Source organism: Teleopsis dalmanni, chromosome 2 (assembly GCF_002237135.1).
Source record: "Teleopsis dalmanni isolate 2A chromosome 2, ASM223713v2, whole genome shotgun sequence".
Taxonomy (NCBI): Eukaryota; Metazoa; Arthropoda; class Insecta; order Diptera; family Diopsidae; genus Teleopsis; species Teleopsis dalmanni.
The window spans coordinates 70,159,595-70,179,184 of record NC_051847.1 but is presented as its reverse complement, the minus strand read 5'-3'; the positions used below and the strand labels follow the sequence as shown (position 1 = coordinate 70,179,184).

At 28.8% G+C, this 19,590-nt stretch overlaps 3 protein-coding genes across 4 annotated transcripts in view; 2 read left to right on the top strand and 1 right to left on the bottom strand.

The window, feature by feature from the left end:
* Positions 1-1,949: 1,949 nt before the first annotated feature.
* Positions 1,950-3,061, top strand: LOC119679666 (copper chaperone for superoxide dismutase). The gene is made up of 3 exons (XM_038092153.1): positions 1,950-2,121; positions 2,177-2,811; positions 2,878-3,061. Exons 1-3 carry the CDS (start codon positions 2,107-2,109, stop codon positions 3,011-3,013), a joined length of 786 nt encoding a protein of 261 aa, XP_037948081.1. The 5' UTR covers positions 1,950-2,106; the 3' UTR covers positions 3,014-3,061.
* Positions 3,062-3,692: 631 nt separating this feature from the next.
* On the top strand, positions 3,693-12,439 carry LOC119674796. The gene is made up of 4 exons (XM_038085950.1): positions 3,693-3,719; positions 7,398-7,581; positions 11,596-11,817; positions 12,166-12,439. The coding sequence occupies exons 1-4, from the start codon at positions 3,693-3,695 to the stop codon at positions 12,255-12,257; spliced, it is 525 nt and encodes a 174-aa protein (XP_037941878.1). The 3' UTR covers positions 12,258-12,439.
* A 2,752-nt stretch (positions 12,440-15,191) lies between these two features.
* LOC119681637 (protein fem-1 homolog B) overlaps positions 15,192-19,590 on the bottom strand; it is a 21,886-nt gene continuing 17,487 nt past the window's right edge. For both annotated transcript variants that reach the window (XM_038094881.1, XM_038094882.1), the window contains 7 exons: positions 18,142-18,381; positions 17,688-18,077; positions 17,438-17,620; positions 17,156-17,385; positions 15,715-15,817; positions 15,519-15,654; positions 15,192-15,446 (listed from right to left, as the gene is read on the bottom strand). In XM_038094881.1, coding sequence (XP_037950809.1) covers positions 15,283-15,446; positions 15,519-15,654; positions 15,715-15,817; positions 17,156-17,385; positions 17,438-17,620; positions 17,688-18,077; positions 18,142-18,381 — 1,446 coding nt within the window. In that variant the 3' untranslated portion in view covers positions 15,192-15,282. The remainder of the gene's footprint in view (positions 15,447-15,518; positions 15,655-15,714; positions 15,818-17,155; positions 17,386-17,437; positions 17,621-17,687; positions 18,078-18,141; positions 18,382-19,590) is intronic.

The following is a 19,590-nucleotide window of genomic DNA, read 5'->3' as shown; positions in this document are numbered from 1 at the left end:
CAGTTCCATCTTGAATAAGTGGTAACTAACAAATGAATATCATTAACTCATTCATTATTAATCTTAATTTGCAACGCTTTAAATTTAAAAACTGATCTTTTTTTTTCTTTTTTTTCTTTTTTTTACTTGATTTGCTCTAGATATTGATTTTGTAAATAGATCATATCTTTGAAACCGTGCAGAAATATTTTATAAACTAAATTGATTTAGGTAGTGATTTTGTAAATGGATTTGTTTTATGAAATAAGTGCCGTCATTCTCATTTACATGCTCTTCAGTTACCACACATTTTAGAAATCCAGGAAGAGTGACTTCCATCGTATCCTATGATTATAAGAAATATATAGGATGTCTTCATCTAGCTTGTATAGAACTTTTCTAGCTTTTTAGAATGTTCAGTTAACTCAATATGTTGGACTGAAATTTTCAACTTTTTCTAATGCTGTTCCAAGATAATGGAACTAATACAGTTAACCCATTTTAGCCTATTGGGCTAAAAGTGTAAATACCCAAGAAAGTGTAGCCACGTAAACTATTCTAGCACGAACTAAGTGAAAGATATTACTATAAATTTTTTAAAATTTTTTACTTTAAAGAGGAAGGATGAACCTACAACATAAAAATAGAACAGCGTAATTTTTACCTAGTTAACTTTAGTTTCTCACGTGTTAAAATCTCGATTTTTTTTGTCAAAAAATGCTTGGGAAAAATGCTGCCAAAATTTTGGGAAATGAGTAAAAACTAGAACCCCTCACCATCCTACATTAATTTGGCTGAGTGTAAGCTACACAGATTGGCTGGTTCCAAGTGGCACCAAATGGTATCACTAGTAAGATTATTTAGTAGATCTGTAGTAGTCAATGATTTTGTGAATCAACGAAGTGATTAAAACTCCATTTTTGAATATTTCATTAACTTACCAAAATGTGGAGCACTCAAGCATTTTAAGCTTATTTCACATAACATAGGAAATTAACATAAGTTATGTTTTATAGTTTCTTTTCTCAATATGATATATCAAAAACAATAAAATGTTACTTAATCTGCTACTTAATCTGCTAAAATGTATGAGTAAAGTCTGTGTAGCATTTTCAAATTTCGACAGGGATGTTACGCTCTCTTATATGCTCTCATTTACTCGAAAATTTGCTAATGGAACGCTCTTGTGTATACACAGTGTTACTAAAAGTTACTATGAGTACCTCGTGAAACAGACCTAATGGCCCATTACACTATCATGATCATGAATATGAACATGAACTTGCAAACCGGTTGCTTATTGATGAGAGAGGAAAGAGAGTGTAATGTGAGTTCATGAATTTCACGCAATGAAATTTTGCTGCGTTTCTTCAGCTTGACACGCATACATATGCAATGTTATGTTTATGTTCACCTTTTTAATGCTGAATACTCTCAAATTCTGTACCCTTCACTACTACACTAGACCCAGTTCATGTTATCGCCAAGTTCATCTCACGTTCATGATAGTGTAAATAGGTCCAATTACTTCATTTTTTTATTAATTTTGTTTTACAATATCTTGATCTTCTTTGATATGTAGGACGTGTGCAAGTTAGGCTAAGTTGATGCTAAATCAAATGGGATATTTTTTGGGATTTTTTGCACTGCACACATTTATCCAATTATCAACACGTATCGACACATCACTACATTATTGGCGCAACTTAAAATTTCCTTCATTTAGAACGCAACTTAGCCTAACTCGCACACGTCCGTAATTACTAAATAATAATGTAACTTTATGAATATATACAATTTTAAATAATTTATAAAATTAAATATTGTGTCCGTTAAATACAAATGCATTTACACATTTTTTAAACATTTCACTTTCATTTTAAAAATTAATTTTACAGCGGCTTCTAGAGATTGAAGCAAAATAACAAAACAGATATGTTATCAATTCTCAACTTTTGTTATGTCAGAATTTCCGTACAAATGTCAAAACAGCTGCTAAAAGGAAAAAAACAAAAACACAGAAACGCGAAAAACAAACTTCTATATTTTAGAATTATCATTGTTTATTTGCAGAAAGTTCTGGAATTAACTTATACCACAATTCATTTATATTAAATTCCCTCTATAATGAGCGAAATAAAGGTAAATCCTGTCTGCAATTCATTAAATTTCCATAAAAATCTCAGTATTTATTTAGGTGGAATTTGCGGTGAAAATGTGTGGACCAAAGTGTGTTGATAGCGTACGGAAAGCACTACATGGTATGGGTGATGTACAGTTTGATGAGACTGAAGGTAGAGTGGTAATAACCACAACTGAACCGTGGTTTAAAATACAAGACAAAATTGAGAGTACCGGTCGTAAAGCAGTACTTTCAGGCTATGGTGGTCAATCGGCAGTGGCTATGATAAATACTACAGGCAGAACTATTGATCGTACACCTATACAAGGAGTAGTACGATTTAGTGCATTGACAAAAGATACGGCTGGTGTTGTTGTAGATGGTGTGGTAGATGGTTTAACACCCGGTTTGCATGGATTACATGTACATGAAACCGGAGATGTGTCACAAGGTTGTGCATCTGTTGGTGCACACTATAATCCACGCAATTCACCGCATGGCGGTAGAGATGATGGTCCTAATGAAAGACATGCTGGTGATTTAGGAAATATACGTGCAGATGAGAGTGGACGTGCAAACTTTAGATTTATTGATCCTATGATTGAAGTTTGGGATATAATTGGCAGATCAGTTGTTATAACAGAACATGAAGATGATTTGGGACGCGGACAAACGCCACAAAGTTGTATTGATGGTAATGCGGGTAGAAGGTAATGCAATTAATTTGTTTCTTTATATATACATAGTATATATTTATTTTTTTGTTTGTATTATAGGCTTGCTTGTGGCATCATAGCACGTGCTGCAGGTATATTACAAAATTATAAAAGCTTCTGTGCTTGTGATGGAGTGACGCTGTGGGATGAACGAAATAAGCCTTTAGCAGGTGGTAATCGTTCACAAAAATTATAAACTTTAAAAAATTCAATTTTTGTTATTTGTTTTTTGGTATTTTTAAGACAATAAGAAAATAATAAAATATTTTTATGAAAAAATGGGTAAAAATTAGTGCATAAGCAGATTTTTCAAAAGTTAATACATATATATACATATATTGTAAAATAAGATATATTACGATGAATGTAAATTAAACAAGGTTAAATAGAAAAATATTTTTGGTTTTTATAAATATAATTATGATGATTAGTTGCTAAATTTGAGATCTAAAGCAAAGGAAAGTACTAAACTCATTGTAAGCCGCTCGTAAAATTCCTATCGAGGCTGGTGAATGGGCACTTGGTCGTAGTGATTGACGAGTGGCTTCAGGACGTACAACTGCCTATTTTTGGAACCAATAAACTCATTCAATGTTTCATAAAAAAACAATAGCAATTGTTTATAAAAATAAATAAATGTTATTAAACAAATGGGAAAGATGTAGTACTAAAGATGTAGGCATTCAATGCGTTCTAGCGCTTTAGAACGTCGTTACCACAGTTAACTGCGACCACATCTAAAATTGATTGAGAGCCAACTCATTACATATGGAGAAGACCAATTTAAAACATTCTTTTAATTATTTAACAAAATCAACTACATACATACATTCGCACATATTCCATTCATATTCTTATTAGAATTCTCATTCAAGATGGCTGCTGAAGGCTACTGCCTTTTTGTAAAAGAATTAAAAAATATTTAAACATAAATGTGCATACATTTGTATACAAAAATTTAAATACAATAAATTTAATAAATGAAATTGTTGAAACAACATATAATATAAATATATTAAGTAAATACTCACCCAGTAGCGAGATTAGTACGTGACGATGATTCCATCTTGTTTAAAACTTTAGACAATATTTTCAATAATGAATTTATAATTTAATATTTCACTTTAAACTTTGTATACAACACAAATTTATTTTATTATTTAATTTTAATATCGCTTTTAGCTATTAAAAATAAATATTCACGAAACTGAATTAGGAGCCTTGCACACAACCGCTAAACTTTCTTCTAATATTTTTAATTATAACGTCTGTCAACTATGAAACTACACTACATTAGATAAAGCAGATATATTTACACTGAGGCTACACTACTTTTGCTTTTGGAAATATTTTTGTATACATTTACATGATGATTAAAAGCATATAACATTTTTTTTGTATACAAAATGTGAAAATGCGTATATGCATTCATATATAAGAAACTTGCTAAAGTATTGCCAGTGTAGATGCGTCGACAAATATCATGATATGTTATGTCTTCGCATTTTCTTTACCTTTTGATTTATAAATTTCCTTTTAAATAATCAAAATAGTAAAATAATTATATTAGGGGTATTCACGCAACTGATTAGTTGCTTAGTAGTTGATTACAACAAAAATTTGCACACAAAAATGAAACTAAGCAGAGAATCAACTATTTCGGTGATTCTCAGATTAGTACAAATTTAATTAATAGTGCTGCCAGTCTCAAGTGTCGTAATAATAACTTAAAATGAACTTTTGTATCGAAATTTATTAGCTATCTCTCTCAGCTGTTTAAATTGTGTGTAAACAATTTTCACTGTTAACGTATGTTTTGCTTTTGCTGTTGATGCGAGTGCTGCCAAGACATTTACACACAACAAACTAATCAGATTACGCATTTTGGGTCGTTCAAGCAACTGATTAACATTAATATGCTAAATTTTTTTTATATGAAGTTTTTGAATCAACTAAGCAACTAATCAGTTGCCTGAATACCCCTATTATTTTAATAGCACTTTCTCAACGGAGGACTAGTTCTTGAGAAAGTGAGAACTAAAAAGTCCGAATTTAATATTATATTTTTCTGTGTGATTAGTTCATTCCTAACGTTTTCCAATATATATTTTTTTCTAATTTTACTGGAGTATCAAAAACATAAAAGTTTTATTTTTTAATATTTCTTGATATCTCAAATGCAGTTATTGTGCTTTTAGTTTTTTTTTAATAAAATCTCCATATTTTTTCGATAATATATAAGCTCGATCACTTATTTCACGTTTGCGAATTTGTCTAGAATCGAAATAAAATTTTTGAGACAATTGTTATCAATTATGGGGTTGTATAACATTATTGCTATATATCTGTTTAGATTTGGGTACAAACATTATATACCTGATAATGACAACTATACATAAATATAATTCTATGCTCTAGAAAATAAAAAACCTGCTATATAGTTCTTCCAGTATGCTCCGAATTGTTTCTGTTACCCGGGCCTCTTTTACAAAATGAACAAATCTTTCCTCTACTTTTTTTTATTTGACATCAAAATCTTACTTGTCCTAATAAAATAAATAAACATAATTATGTAAAATGTCAAGATAAACAGTCCAAGATCTTTTGATTGGTGCTGAAGTTCCACAATGCAACGTATTGGGTTCTCTATATAATTTGCACTTCTGAGTTAACAGTAGTTGATGATGTTCTTATTATTAAATTTGCTGATAATACAGATGGAATTATATCAAGTAATCCTTTGCAGACGCTTTTATAATAGAACTTCGAATGGAACACTGGTTTGAAAAGTTGATAATTAATGTAGATTCTCTTTATGAAATATACTAAGTTTCTATTAAATATAATAGTCACAGGTTTCAAAAGTAAATAATTAATGTAGATTCTCTTTATGAAATATACTAAGTTTCTATTAAATATAATAGTCACTTTCATCTCAAAAATTTGACGTTAAATAACAACTTATATTCACAAAATATTGGTCTCGCCCATGTGATTCGTGGAGTAACATTAGCATGTTAGCATGTTACAAAAAGAATATAGTTTATGATTTAGTTTTAATATAATACAGCAAGTGAATTTGTTAATAAAACTTTTATAGTAAAGTAACAAAATTCCAGAAAAATGTGCGTACATAAAAGTCAAGTACGGCTTTGGGTCAGTTGGTTAAAGAGCACTGACTCTAAACTTTAAAATTAGCAGGGCATGAGTTCAATCCCTGGTACTTGCAGTCTCAAAAAGTTATTTACGAATAATTAAAAACACTGATGATGGATATTTGGCAATACTAGTAAGAGCTGTATGGTCAGCCTTACATTAAATTTATTAAAAATAATGTAAAATGAATTTATGTTGTTGTAGTTCACTACTATTCGCAAAAACCTCTTTATAAAGTAGATTCAGTTAAAACCTTTGATATTATCTGCTACCTGATTTTTTTTGGTGGTAATCTATATGGAAAATTAATTTCTAGCATTTCTCTAAAGCATTAATTTTACTAATTCATAACATTCTTTCAAACATTACTCGTCTATTCATATATATTAATTTCAAGGTTTTTCAATTTATTTGCTGTGCTCTGCATAATTAAGTTTCAAGCTTTAGTAAAGTTTTTATATTTTTTGAAGTCATTAAATATTTTATTGCTACTTTTGTGGCAAAACTCATACTCGTAAAGGCTTAGGGAAACTATTCTCTATTCTCTATCCTCTTCCTGAAAACTACTTAACGCGTTGTAAGAAATTCCAGTTAACAAATTGTTATAATTGATGTCCTTACCTAGCAAATTGTCAGGTAAAGTTGTAAATGGGCGTAATACTGTAATCACTATAATTCTTGGAAAATTATTTTAAAAAAAATTTTGTCAAAAGCTTAGAATATTGAAATAGAATCCGAGAAATTTGCTGACCCTTAAAATCAATGCAATAATCTTAATGAAAAATAAAAGACCAGAAAACATTACACAAAAAACGAAAAACAAGACAAAATAAACAGTAGGAAAATATAAACAGTATTATTTCAAATTTTATAAAAATATTATTTAGTAAATAGAAATCCTAAAAGAAAAGCAAAGCAAAGAAAACATTAAAGTTCGTTGGTCATATTATATTTGAACGAAAACTCAAAACATGCACCCACACCCACATTTTCGGGACGGTGTGTCGGTACTGCAAAAATGCCATAAAATGCCAGCAGAAGTATTTTTATACACAGAAACCACGTCGGATGCGTCTGCCTTGTTGTGGTCAAACCTATTCAAATACAAGCAACAATGGGCGCCATAGCAGCCAATACAGCCAACCATCACCTCAGCAAATAATCCATTTAAGTACGTTCACGGACAATGGAAAGCGCACCACTTATGTATCCTTTTTTTAGGTATTTGGTCTGTTTTCAGTTTTCAGTTCCTGTTTTGACCCGCAATGTGTTAGTAGCAAGCGCGCCAAGTGAAATGTCCAGTGCCGCGTATTGTTTTTTAATTTTTCTATAATTTTATTGATTTTTAAAGCAAAACAAAGTTTTTTTTGTAACTGAAAAAAAAAAATCAATTTAAAAATATAATATTTTGAACCGATGTGAAGTGCGAAAGGACTGTTTCTGAAGCTGTAGAGACTTTAGTTTCAAAGTGCCTAATTAGTATGCTGGGATTTGTTTACTTAGTTCTAATACTGGGCTGGATATTGATTGTCTTATTTCTAAAGTGCAAGAAAACAATCACACCACATTTTGCTTTCACCGATAATTACACCGACGCTATTGGAACAGGTAAGCTTTAATTAATAGAGAAGTCTGATAGGGTGCTGAGATTGGAATTTTTTTTTTTTTTTTTGATTTTTTATATACTTTTATTGCGATCTGCAACTTAAGAATAAACAATGAAAAATATTTAAGAGTAAGTGACTAAATAGTTACAATTTTTGTGGGCTTGAATGGACTGTGTTTAGTGGCACATCCATCTATTGAAGTCGGTGTTTAAACTCAAGCTTGATTAATATGTAAATCTCGAAGCTTGATTAATATGTAAATCTCGATTTATGTAAATCTCGATTTATCTAAATCTCGATTTATGTAAATCTCGATTTACATATTAATAAATAGTTAATTAACAATAAACAATATTAGACTGTTAAAACAATTGATTGGAGAAACTAACCATTTTGTGGATTGATTTTTTGTGGATAAAAGTAGGTGTAGTGAGTCGTGAGTGAAGTCTGATAGGATTCTGACATTAGAAATTAACAATCGATGTTTAAGCTAAAGCCTGATTAACAAGTAAATCTCGATTTACATATTAATAAATAGTTAATTAAAGTTATTAACAATAAACAATATGAGACTATTAAAATAATTGATTGGAGAAACTAACCATTTTGTGGATTGATTTTTGTGGATAAAAGTAGGCGCAGTGAGTCGTGAGTGAAGTCTGATAGGATTCTGACATTAGAATATAACAATCGATGTTTAAGCTAAAGCCTGATTAACAAGTAAATCTCGATTTACATATTAATATATAATTAATTAAAGTAATGAACAATAAACAATATTAGACTATTAAAATAATTGGCTGGGGAACCTAACCATTTTGTGGATTGAATTTTTGTAGCTAAAAGTAGGTGTAGTGAGCAGTCAGTTTAATCAATTTTTTGAATACTTAATATTTTAAACAGTGGTAACAGTAGTTGTAGTTGAGAAGTTTATGGTTTACGCAGGTCAAAGTATGACATTTAAAAAGCTTTATCAAACAAGAATAAAAAATAAAATCCAAACCGGTAATGGAATAATGGCTTATATTATAATTACAGAAAAAGAATAAAAAATCAACTTTTAAAAATTGGAATGTTTATGCTATTACATTTAATCAATCACCGTTTTGACTACACAACATAGTAAAAAATAATTATATTAAATAATTATAAACAGCTTATACAACCCGATTTAGAAACAACTACAGACCCCAATATTAAATTTTATAACTAACATAGAATTCCCCCATTTTATCTAACAACTAAAAGCTGTGAGTCAAAGTCCATATAAGAAAACTCTAAAGTTTCCATTTAATCCGAACGGGTAACTGGCAGTGTGTCTTGAGCGTTTTTAAGATAGGACTATGTTATAAGCAATTTATTAAATAGGCAGATTAAAATATTGAAATGTGAGTTCCAACTGCCCCAATATACACGAATTGTTACGATAAAAAGGAAATGTAATCTAACAATGACTACCTAATTACCGATTTGGATTGAATAGCGGTTATTTATTCTAAATTTTATATGAAGATAGTAATGGTTAAATAAAGGTAGTACCTTAAATTATATAGAAAGTAGCTCGCTTCCTCTTTGCAACACAATATATAATTGATATCGTCGAGTAAAAGTGTTACTGCTACTTATATTAATAATCGCCCCTTCAGCCTACCCTATCCTAAAATAATAGTATAATGCAGAGTTATATTCGATCTAAGTAACTTCTTATTTTTCAGATTGCTTTTCTAATCTAACAGTTCTCATTGGAAAATCTATAGTAACTCATCACTTGATCGTCATAGATACTTTAAATAATAATTACACATAAGTTTTCCAAAAAGATTACAATTTTTGATTGTAGAATTTTATTTTAATGTCGTTTTTGAAGTGCGTTATCTGAATATTATATTATCAAGGGGCGATCTATGTTTTAATTCCTCTCCCCACTTCCCCTAAATAGCCACTGAATTTGAGATGTTTATTTTTACTTTAAGAAGTAATGATATAGAAATAATGATAGTAATGATATATAAGTAATGATTCGATTCCTGGTACTTGCAGTCTCAAAAATAATTATTTACGAATAATTAAATATAAGAATTATTTTCAAGACCACTGATGAAGGGTATTTGGCAATACTCGAAACAGCTGTATGGTCAGCCAAAAATTCAATTAATTAAAATAATTTAAAAAATAAATTTTTGTTGTTGTTTCACTTCTGTTCGAAAACCTCTTTATCTAAAAAAATTATAAAAATACTTTTTCTGATTCTAAATAAATTATTCTAATCTGATTTAGACTAAAGTTAAGAATCGTAAACTTTAATTAAAGTTTGTAAATTGTAAATTAAATACGGATGCAAATTACAGAATTTATTTTCTGAAAATCATAAGACAAAGAAAATTGGAAATGTGGAAATATCGCTCAGATTTTATTACCAGAATCTTATCAATCAGATAAATAAATAAAGGAAACCATTTATTAACCAGAATTCAGATATATTTAAAAGATATTAGAAATATTAATAACAATAGAATGTCTGACCAATTGAGTGGTAATAATTTTAATACCTAACATAGATTGGGTAAAAAACTCAATTTTAATGATAGTTAATAGAAAAAATGATAATTTATCTATAAACCGGATATTATTATTATTCCAAATTCACATTTCTGAACGTTACACGAAAAAAAGAAATGTCCTACGAAAGGTCTTCGTGTATAATAGAAACTAAATTTGTTGAAATATTATTACTCTACTTCCTTATTACATTATCTTCCATTTCTAAATCCAATACTAAATCCCATCTTTCTTTTCCACGTGCTTGTAAATGGTAAGGAAAGTTTGCTTGTCTTCCAATCATTTTCTAAGCTAGTTTCTTTAAAAGTTTCCCAGTTCTTATTTTCCTACCATTAAAATTAATAAATCGAAGAAGATCGTTTCTATTGTTATTGATTAAAGTATAATAAGATCTTATTTCAAGACTTAATCATCACGTCGATAGCGATGACTGTTCTTGTTATCGCAAAGGGCCGCTAACCCCTTCTTTTTTAATGAAAACCATTATCTTTAATATAGTAAACTAGCTTGATGAACTGTTGTGTCTTAATAAGCTACTGAGTCATATGTTAATCCATAATATCTTTATAATCCACTAAGCGCATCTGGTGTAGCTTAGTTAGAATAGCTTTATCTTAATTAACTATTAATTAAACTTTTCAACAACGTTTAATTATTTCAAAATAATACAATGGCCGTTAGTCCTTTCGCTGAATGAGAACTAATGAACTCATTCTAAAAATATATAAATGCTTCTGTCATGTCAGTATATCACGCCTTACGCCCATGATTGAGTTTCAATTATCTGTAGAGCTTTGTTAGATCATATAGCTATAGCTATAAATTTTATTTCATAAAATAGAATTAAATTTTACTAATATATATTAAATTTGATTTTAACGTCAGTTATAACCGTAGTTACTTTACAGAAACTATAATATTTAATAGAGAAATTTTTCAAACAGTATTAAAAGCTTTAAGTTTAAACAAAATTCCAAATTCGAATATGTAGTTAAGTACGGTTTTACTTTACTTGAGTCACTGTTCACACTGACACTGAACTCTAAATTTGGTAGGGTACGTGTTCAATACTTGATACTAGCAGTCTCAAAAACTTATTTACAAATAATTAAATATAAGAAATAATTCCAAAATTGCTTAGTTGGGTAACGAACACTGACTCTAAGCTTTAAATCTGGCAGGATACGGACAGGTACTGGTAGTCTTAATAAATTATTAATGAATAAATTAATATAAGAAATAATTCATTAATCAATGATGATGGGTATTTAGCAATAATCAATGGTCAGCCATAAATTCAATTAATTGGAATTAAATAAAAATTTTGTTGTTGCTATATACTACTGTTCGAAGCATTTCTATTTTCTTAATCTAAATTATAAATTTTATTTTAAAATTATTTTAAAATTTAGAAAATTCTTCTCATAATTAAAAATAAAATTATTTTCCTTACCAGGTCGACGTCCTTCAATTCACGTTATACAATTACAATCGGACGACATCGAAAGCGAAAATCGTTTAATGGATTCTTATCATCAAAATAGTCAAAGTCTAAGACGACACTCACATAGATCACAGCGTTCAACCATTGAAGAACGAACCATCGAAACGGCGACATATCCAACAGATGCAGTTATTAATCCTGCCTACACACATGATGAGGAATACATTATCAATGGTAAGTAAATTCAAATGACGTCACAAATACTTTATTAAAAATTAATATACACATAAGGTTAATATAATCTGTGAGGTCATTTATAGTTAATTGACGTAAATATGACTAAGTATCAGCTGGAAAATAATTTATTGTCCTTTTTCTATTTTTACAAAATTATTTAATTAATAATTAATTAGCAAATAATGATGTCGATGTCGCTAATGCTAAGTGCTAGCAAAATTAGTTTATTGTTCATAATATTTATAATTGTCATTCTTTTTGGTTTTTTCATAATTAATACATTTTATATCTATTTTTAGTGTGAAAAGGACTAATGTGTAAATTATGATATTTTTATACTTTTAGCACCACCACCCTCTTATGAAGAAGTAATGCGTCAACCGGAAGTGTATCCAAAGGTTCATCAGACCTCAAAAAGCAGTGAAGCCAATATATAAAAATAGAACTTATTTCTAAAATTTAATTTTTATAATGTATCCAAAAGGAGGTTTTCAAAATTTTATAATCGATTAATATTTTTATAAAGGAACTTTTGTTAGTGTATTTCTAATTGTGAACTGTGATTCTATATGATAAAATTGTTAACAAGCAGAAAATACTATTTGTTAATTTTAAATAAATTACGCTCATATTTTTAGTAACTTTTAAAATAAAATATTATATGCAAAAATATGTAATAAATTTTTTTTTTATAATATTAAATACTGTAAGGTACTAGTTGACAGCCTAGAACTAATTATTGAACAAACTTTTGTTCTATAAATTTGTAATTAAATAGATGTACGGACGTAAGGCATACAACTGTCAAATGTAGAAATAGTTTAAGGGTTCTAATAAAAGCCCTATAAGCATTATACCAGGGCATCATTATTATTATTATTAACAGTACTCCATCAGGAGCATAGACTTATTACATACAATCACCAACTATTTCTATTTCTAGCAATTTAACGTAATTCATTTAAAGACTCGTCGGTTTCATTTGTTTTAGTTCTTCTCCAGGTATTACATGGTCTTACTCTGTGTCTGTTGCCTTGGGAGTTTCATTTAAGTGTTACGTGAAATACTTCGTCTTACGGCTTTTGAAGAGTGTGGCCAAGTCAATTATATTTCCGACGCTTAACTTGTTTGTTGATATCTTCTTAGTTTATTCCTTGAAGTAGTTCCATATTTGAAATTCTACGTGGCCACCAGATTCTCAAAATATTACCCAGGCATCTACTGGCAAAGCTTTAAAGTTTTCTATGTTGTTGTACTGTTGATCAACCAAGTTTCTAATCTATACAATAGGACGGTTTTAACACAGGCATTGTAAAAATGGATTTTTGTTTGAGAAGATATTTCAGGAGGAGGGCAGAGATTTAAGGGTTTAGGCGGAAGCATATTAACGTATCACAAACGACAGGTTAAAAGCACATGGACAATGATTTGAAAATCAACTTAGTATTATTATTATTGTTAGAGGATGCGGCACTGCGACCGTCGGGTGTATTGTGCATCCATCTGGGTTTAGAGTAGGTCTTTAAGCCCTATTGCATCAATAAAAAGTAGTATAAAATCTATTTTACTGAGTTTCATTGCCTCTTCTGTAAGAATATACATTCCCAGGTGCCTATTCCGTATATGCATTAGCGCAGAACATTCTAACAGCACATGTGTGGCTTACTCCTCATTTTTTTACAGAATCTAGAGTTTGCAACCGTATGTATACCCATACTCGTAAGGTAAAAAACTTAACTTTATAGAAGAAAAAATCTATACGTATAATAATACATATGTATAAAAGCTGTCTTGATAATCACTCGTTTGTTCTAGCTTAGACACTTTCCAATCCATCCCAAAATCCTTGTTGACTAATAAAGTTCTAACAAACAAAACTTTAGAAAAAAATCCAGGACTTATAAAATAAACTCATAAAGTACTAGAGATTAATAATAGCTGTCCCTTTTTAAGTAAAAAAAAATCCGAAGACCGTTGGGGAAAAGTAACGGTCTTCTACATAGACCACATACTCAACCTAATTAAACTTACACAATAAGAAAGTAAATTTAAATTCAAGATATATATTAGGTCATCTTATGATATCTACTATTCAAAAAAACAGTGAAGAATTTTCTCACTAATATTTTCAAAAATATTCTATTTTGTTTTGAATTATTTGGAGACACAGTTTCTGGACATAATTCACCGATTTTTTTAAAATTATTTTTATAATTAATTATCGTATATGGAAAGTCATATTTCTGCAGAAAATCTCTATAAGTTTAGTAATATATATGCTTATGAAACACCTGTATGTTTCATATGCTTACAAATTATCCATCATCTGTAGACTTTGAAAACATCGATTGTTTTATTTAAACGTACATAATTTCTAGACTATAAGTAGTAAGAATCGCTTTCAATCGAATTTGAACCGTGGACTTACTATTAACACAAAAAGTGAACGTATATTCAAGTTGCGTTATTCAAATTTTGAATTTTAACAATTTTTTATTTTAATTCGTATACAAAAAGTGAAATTCCTGTGCTATTTATAGAATGAACTCGTAAACCACAGCTATATACATTTAATTAACTGTTACAAATTCTTTTTTCTGCATATTTGGTTTACATCGCTTGCCTTTCTGCAAGTTTGCTTAATGTGCTATTTTTAAAATAAACGCATAAATCACGGCTATATAAATTTAATTAATTATTATAAACTGTTTTTTTTTTGAATATTTGGTTAAGATCGTTTGTCGCTTTTAAAATAATAAAATTAAAAATATATATAACAAATGCGATTAAAAAATATTAGTGTTTTTATATTTTCGTTTTTATTTTATACAAATTTATTATCTTACAATTATTTTCCCATTAATCAATAATTAAAGTTAGACTTTTAGTTTGGCAAATAAATAAAATATTTAAGCAATATAATAAATTTTTTGGGCGGTAAAAATATGCAACAATACATTTTACAATATATATTTATATATATAACTAATTCAGTCAAAATATTTTTAAACTAAAAAATAAAAATAAATAGAATTTTTCGTTATAAAAATTTGTTCAATGCTCAAATTAATTATGTGTAAAAATGGTATAAAAATAAATAATTTTTTGAATTTTTTCTTTTTGATTAACAATAATTGATCCAGTTTGGCCAGACAGTACAAAACAAAATACATCATATAATATTATTAAATTTACAAAATAAATTTGCATACGATTTTTACTGCAAGTTTTTTTAGGAACAATAATAGACTTCATAAAAAAATTTATATTTATTTTTTTTAAATTTAAATTCAAATTAGGTTATTCTGGTAAAAGTTAAAAAATAGTAATTCAATCTTAAGTTGATTGAATTAGAATTTAAAAATTTTTTATGACATATCTAAGTCTATTCATGTTTTTAAATGTCTTTACAAAATACTGCAGCCAAATGTAAACATTATTTTATATATTATATTAAATAAATTACGCACAGAATTTCTCAGCACTATGCATTTGTATAAATGCTTCCAGTGATGTGGGGATCAATCCTTGGTACTTGATTTTATGCAGAGCAATGCAACGTGATGTAAGGCACTTAAGAGATGTCATAGAATTTTGAAAGCCCAATATGAGATTACCAATACTGACTAAAAATCATAAAAAGAATTTTTTAATAATTTTAAAATTGAAATAAATAAAGATATTAGCTCTTTACTTACCAACTTTGCTAGCTTGTGCTGGTGTAAGACCTTGTGCATTCACTGCATCCAAATGTGCACCAACATCTACAAAAAGTTTCACAAGTTTTTCCACTTGCACAGAAAGGTGTGGATTTTCTTCAGGTGAGAACTGCGTCTACAGAAAAATATTATATTTGTGTTAAATAAATTTTTGAATTATATAAAGTAGACTTACACTTGAAACTAATGTGTGCAATGGTGTATTCCGATCACAATCAATAGCAGAAACAGAAGCTCCAATATTGACTAGCAACAAAGCTGTACGATAGCATGGAAATCTAAAAATATAAAGATAATGATAACTACATAAAATAAAAATTGAAAAATTCACAGAAATCGGTCGAAACAAATTATATACGGACTATAAACTAATTAAAAAGAAATTCAAATATTTCCTAAGACCACTGATGATGAGTACTTAGCATACTTGGCGTTGAATGGTCAGCTAAATTTCAATATATTTTGTTTGTTTTAAACCGAAACGAAAACCAGAACGGAAAAAATTCCGATTCGAAGCACTGATTACTTTAAGTAATTAAAGTAAAATTTTATTTTTTTAAGCAATCATACCAATTAAATACTGAATATACATATGTATAAATATGGTCCCGCAATTCATATTGAGAATGGGTGCGAATACACGAATACACAGAGGTGTAGAGATCGTCGATATATTTTATGGAACTACATTTCATACATATGTATGTTGTATATATTATATTAAGTAAATATTATATATAATATATATATATATATTATATTATTTTTAATTGAAGGTAAATAATGATTGTAATGTAGTGAGAAAAACATTGGATAGAAAAAATATACTTTTGTTCAGCATGTTGAGACTTATCGAAAGAATTGTGATATATATAAATATCTTACATCTGATCGACTTAGATTTGGGTATAAATATCATGTAGAGTGAAAATAATATAGTTTAACAATGTCTGTATCCAGGTTTAAGATGGGATGGGATATACATGCGATGTGATATACACGCATAAATAATTTTCATTTGATCGATTCAGATTTAAATAAAGCTATCATATAAAATGATGACTCAGATCCGTATATTTTTAAAAAACTGTTTTGTTTACTATTAAATTTCAAATTTGGATTTAAAGTGTCAAAACTGATACTATATATTAATATTAACATATATAATATACCGTGAAAATTTGTTTTGTTTTGACTGAGAAGAGAAGTAAACTGAAGGAATACACAGATATAGTCTAAAACACTGATATATTTAAAAATGAATTCTTCATAAGTTGTGCATTCAAAAAGTGGAAATTATACTATATAATTTCAATAATAGTCGAAACGATCAAATCAGATTTGATTATAGTTGCAATACCATCTGGTCATATCAGCTTAGGATACGTAACTACAAGCTTATTATTAATTAATTCTGACGCACAGAGTAAAGGCTATTGAAGCTTTGACAGGGACAAAGCTATCTTTTTACTTATATTTAAATAGTGATAATATAAGAGAAGGTAATTTGCTAAACGTTTATTAAACGAATAGATATGCACAATTAGATTTTTCAAGTTCCACTGTATTTAAGTGTACAGTAATTATAAATTTTATAATATATTTCTATAATTTACCTGCATATTGCCGCTGGTAAAAAATCATCCACAGGTGTAACTCCATTCACAGATAAGTGCAGCAGAGTTTGACCGTCTGCTAATCGTGTATCACATTGTATAAATTTAAGTAATGTTGAATATAAAAGATCGATTTGTTCTTTTAGTACTTCAATGTCTGTGCGACAGGATAACTTTGTTATTATTTTGATAATATACAACGCCGTCACGACATTCTGTTCATTGTGATCCTATAACAATAATGCTTATTATCAATATCAAAAAATTATGACAAATAATTACTATTAACAACTGGGGCAGATCTTTGGGTCCTGGATGTGCAATTTTATATTTGTTATTTTCTATTTCTTGTTGGCATTTGACAAGTACTGATAAAACAGTTGAGAGATCTATAATTGCCCTGTCAATTCTGAGCATTTGAGAGAATAATTGCGCGAAACGCAACAAATCTCTTTCAACGGATATCTAGAATAATGCATAAAAAATTATTCACAAAGATATAATATATTTAAATACAAAATAACAAACATACATTATTAATCATACGCAAATCAATAGCATAATTCCATAAGGTCTGACATTGTTCAAAACGACCTTGGTCGGCCATTACAGCACCACGATATACTATTGCTTGTGGTAAATCCGGATAATATTTGCCTAGTATACGTTCGCGTATAGTAAGTGATTCCATATGTATAGAGTGATGATTTAAACGTATCGCTTGCAGTTCTGGTATATTTTCAGTTTCAAACCAATCGTCATAGGCGCCTATGGGTGCCAGCACACGTTTGCGTACTATGTTTTCTGGATCTGAATAACGCATTTCCATTGCTTGCATTAAATATTGATATGCTTTTTGTATATTATAATGATCTTTATCATTAGCGAAACAAGCACCCATTAATTCAATAGCCATTATGACCTGAAATTAAATACAAAGTATTAAATAACTTGAAATTTGTAGTAAGTTTTAAAGATTTATATACTTCTTCTTTATACATAAGTCCTGGTCTTTCAATAAATAGTTCCACAACACCTTCATGTAGGTGTTCTGCTGCTTGTTGTACCGGTGTTAAACCCTGCTCATTCTTCAGTAAACGTGCACCATGGTCAAGAAGCAAACGGCAAACATCCAAATGACCACATTCAGCCGCATAATGTAGAGCTGTGGCACCGCAAAGTGCTTGTTCATTCGGACTTGCACCGTTTTTGAGTAAAGTATCAACCTATGTAAAATATATAAGAAATATTTATTATATTATAAACATGAAAATTATAAATAAATTAATGAAATGCATATTATGTGTCCATTACTACAAGCAATGCAATAATAAAAATATGTAATATGAATTAATAATATTAATATTAGGTATTATTTAATAGACGAAATAGATATTGAAATCGATAGTAATGACTGTTAAATTGTTCATATATAAACAATTCTCTTATACAAAATATGTGATTGTCTCCAAGAAAAAAAAAACGTTGAGGTGCACGATTGGAGATGAATCAATAAAATGTACCCTTACTTGGAGAGAGAGTCTTTTCTGCTCTCTAGACAAGTAAAGTATGAAAAATGTATAATAAATTAGGTTAAATAACTTCTTGCTAACTTAGGTAAATTTATTTCTATTATATATATGACTAGTGGAGACGCGGTTGCTTCAAAAGCACGATTTTGAAAACAATATTATTTTTAATAATTTTCTGATAAATATTTAGGAGTTTGTAATATATCATAAGTAACACCACTAATAGGTTCGATGGAAATGAGCAGACTAGAATTCATTTTAAAACAAATAACCGCCATTGGTATACAGCAGATGAGCCACTGTTCGCATACATGACCCTTAAAACCACCATTAAGGAAGTTTAAGGTATTTATCAGACGGATATAGTGTTTTCGAGAAGGCCCGAATCTCGCATTCAAATAAAAGGAAACTAACTGAATAAGTATATAAATTATATATATAGACTATTATAAAGTAATGATTATCCTGTTGTGGAGAAACTACATGAGATACATCGAAACGTCAAAAGAATATATTGTAGCGTCAACAAGAAGAAGAGTAGCAACATCTGACATCATAATCCATTTAATCATTAACTCATTTAATTTTAATCAACACAGTGAAAATAAATAATGAAAATGAAAAGTAAAATTTTAATATTTTCACTATACGATATCTATAGTTTTAAAGAATAATAATTCTATCAGATCAGTACGCAAAGAGGTTATAAAGTTGTTTAACATTTTCTTAGACCATGAAAGGATCTAACATATTATGTGGAGTACAGTTTCTTTCTCATACGCAAAGAAACAAACCCGACAAAAATCATTAGAGGATAGATCAAGTCGTACTATATGCCTTTCTAACATGCAGTTGTCTATTATTATTGATATAGTAGCACTGATTTGGTACCGACTTAATTGA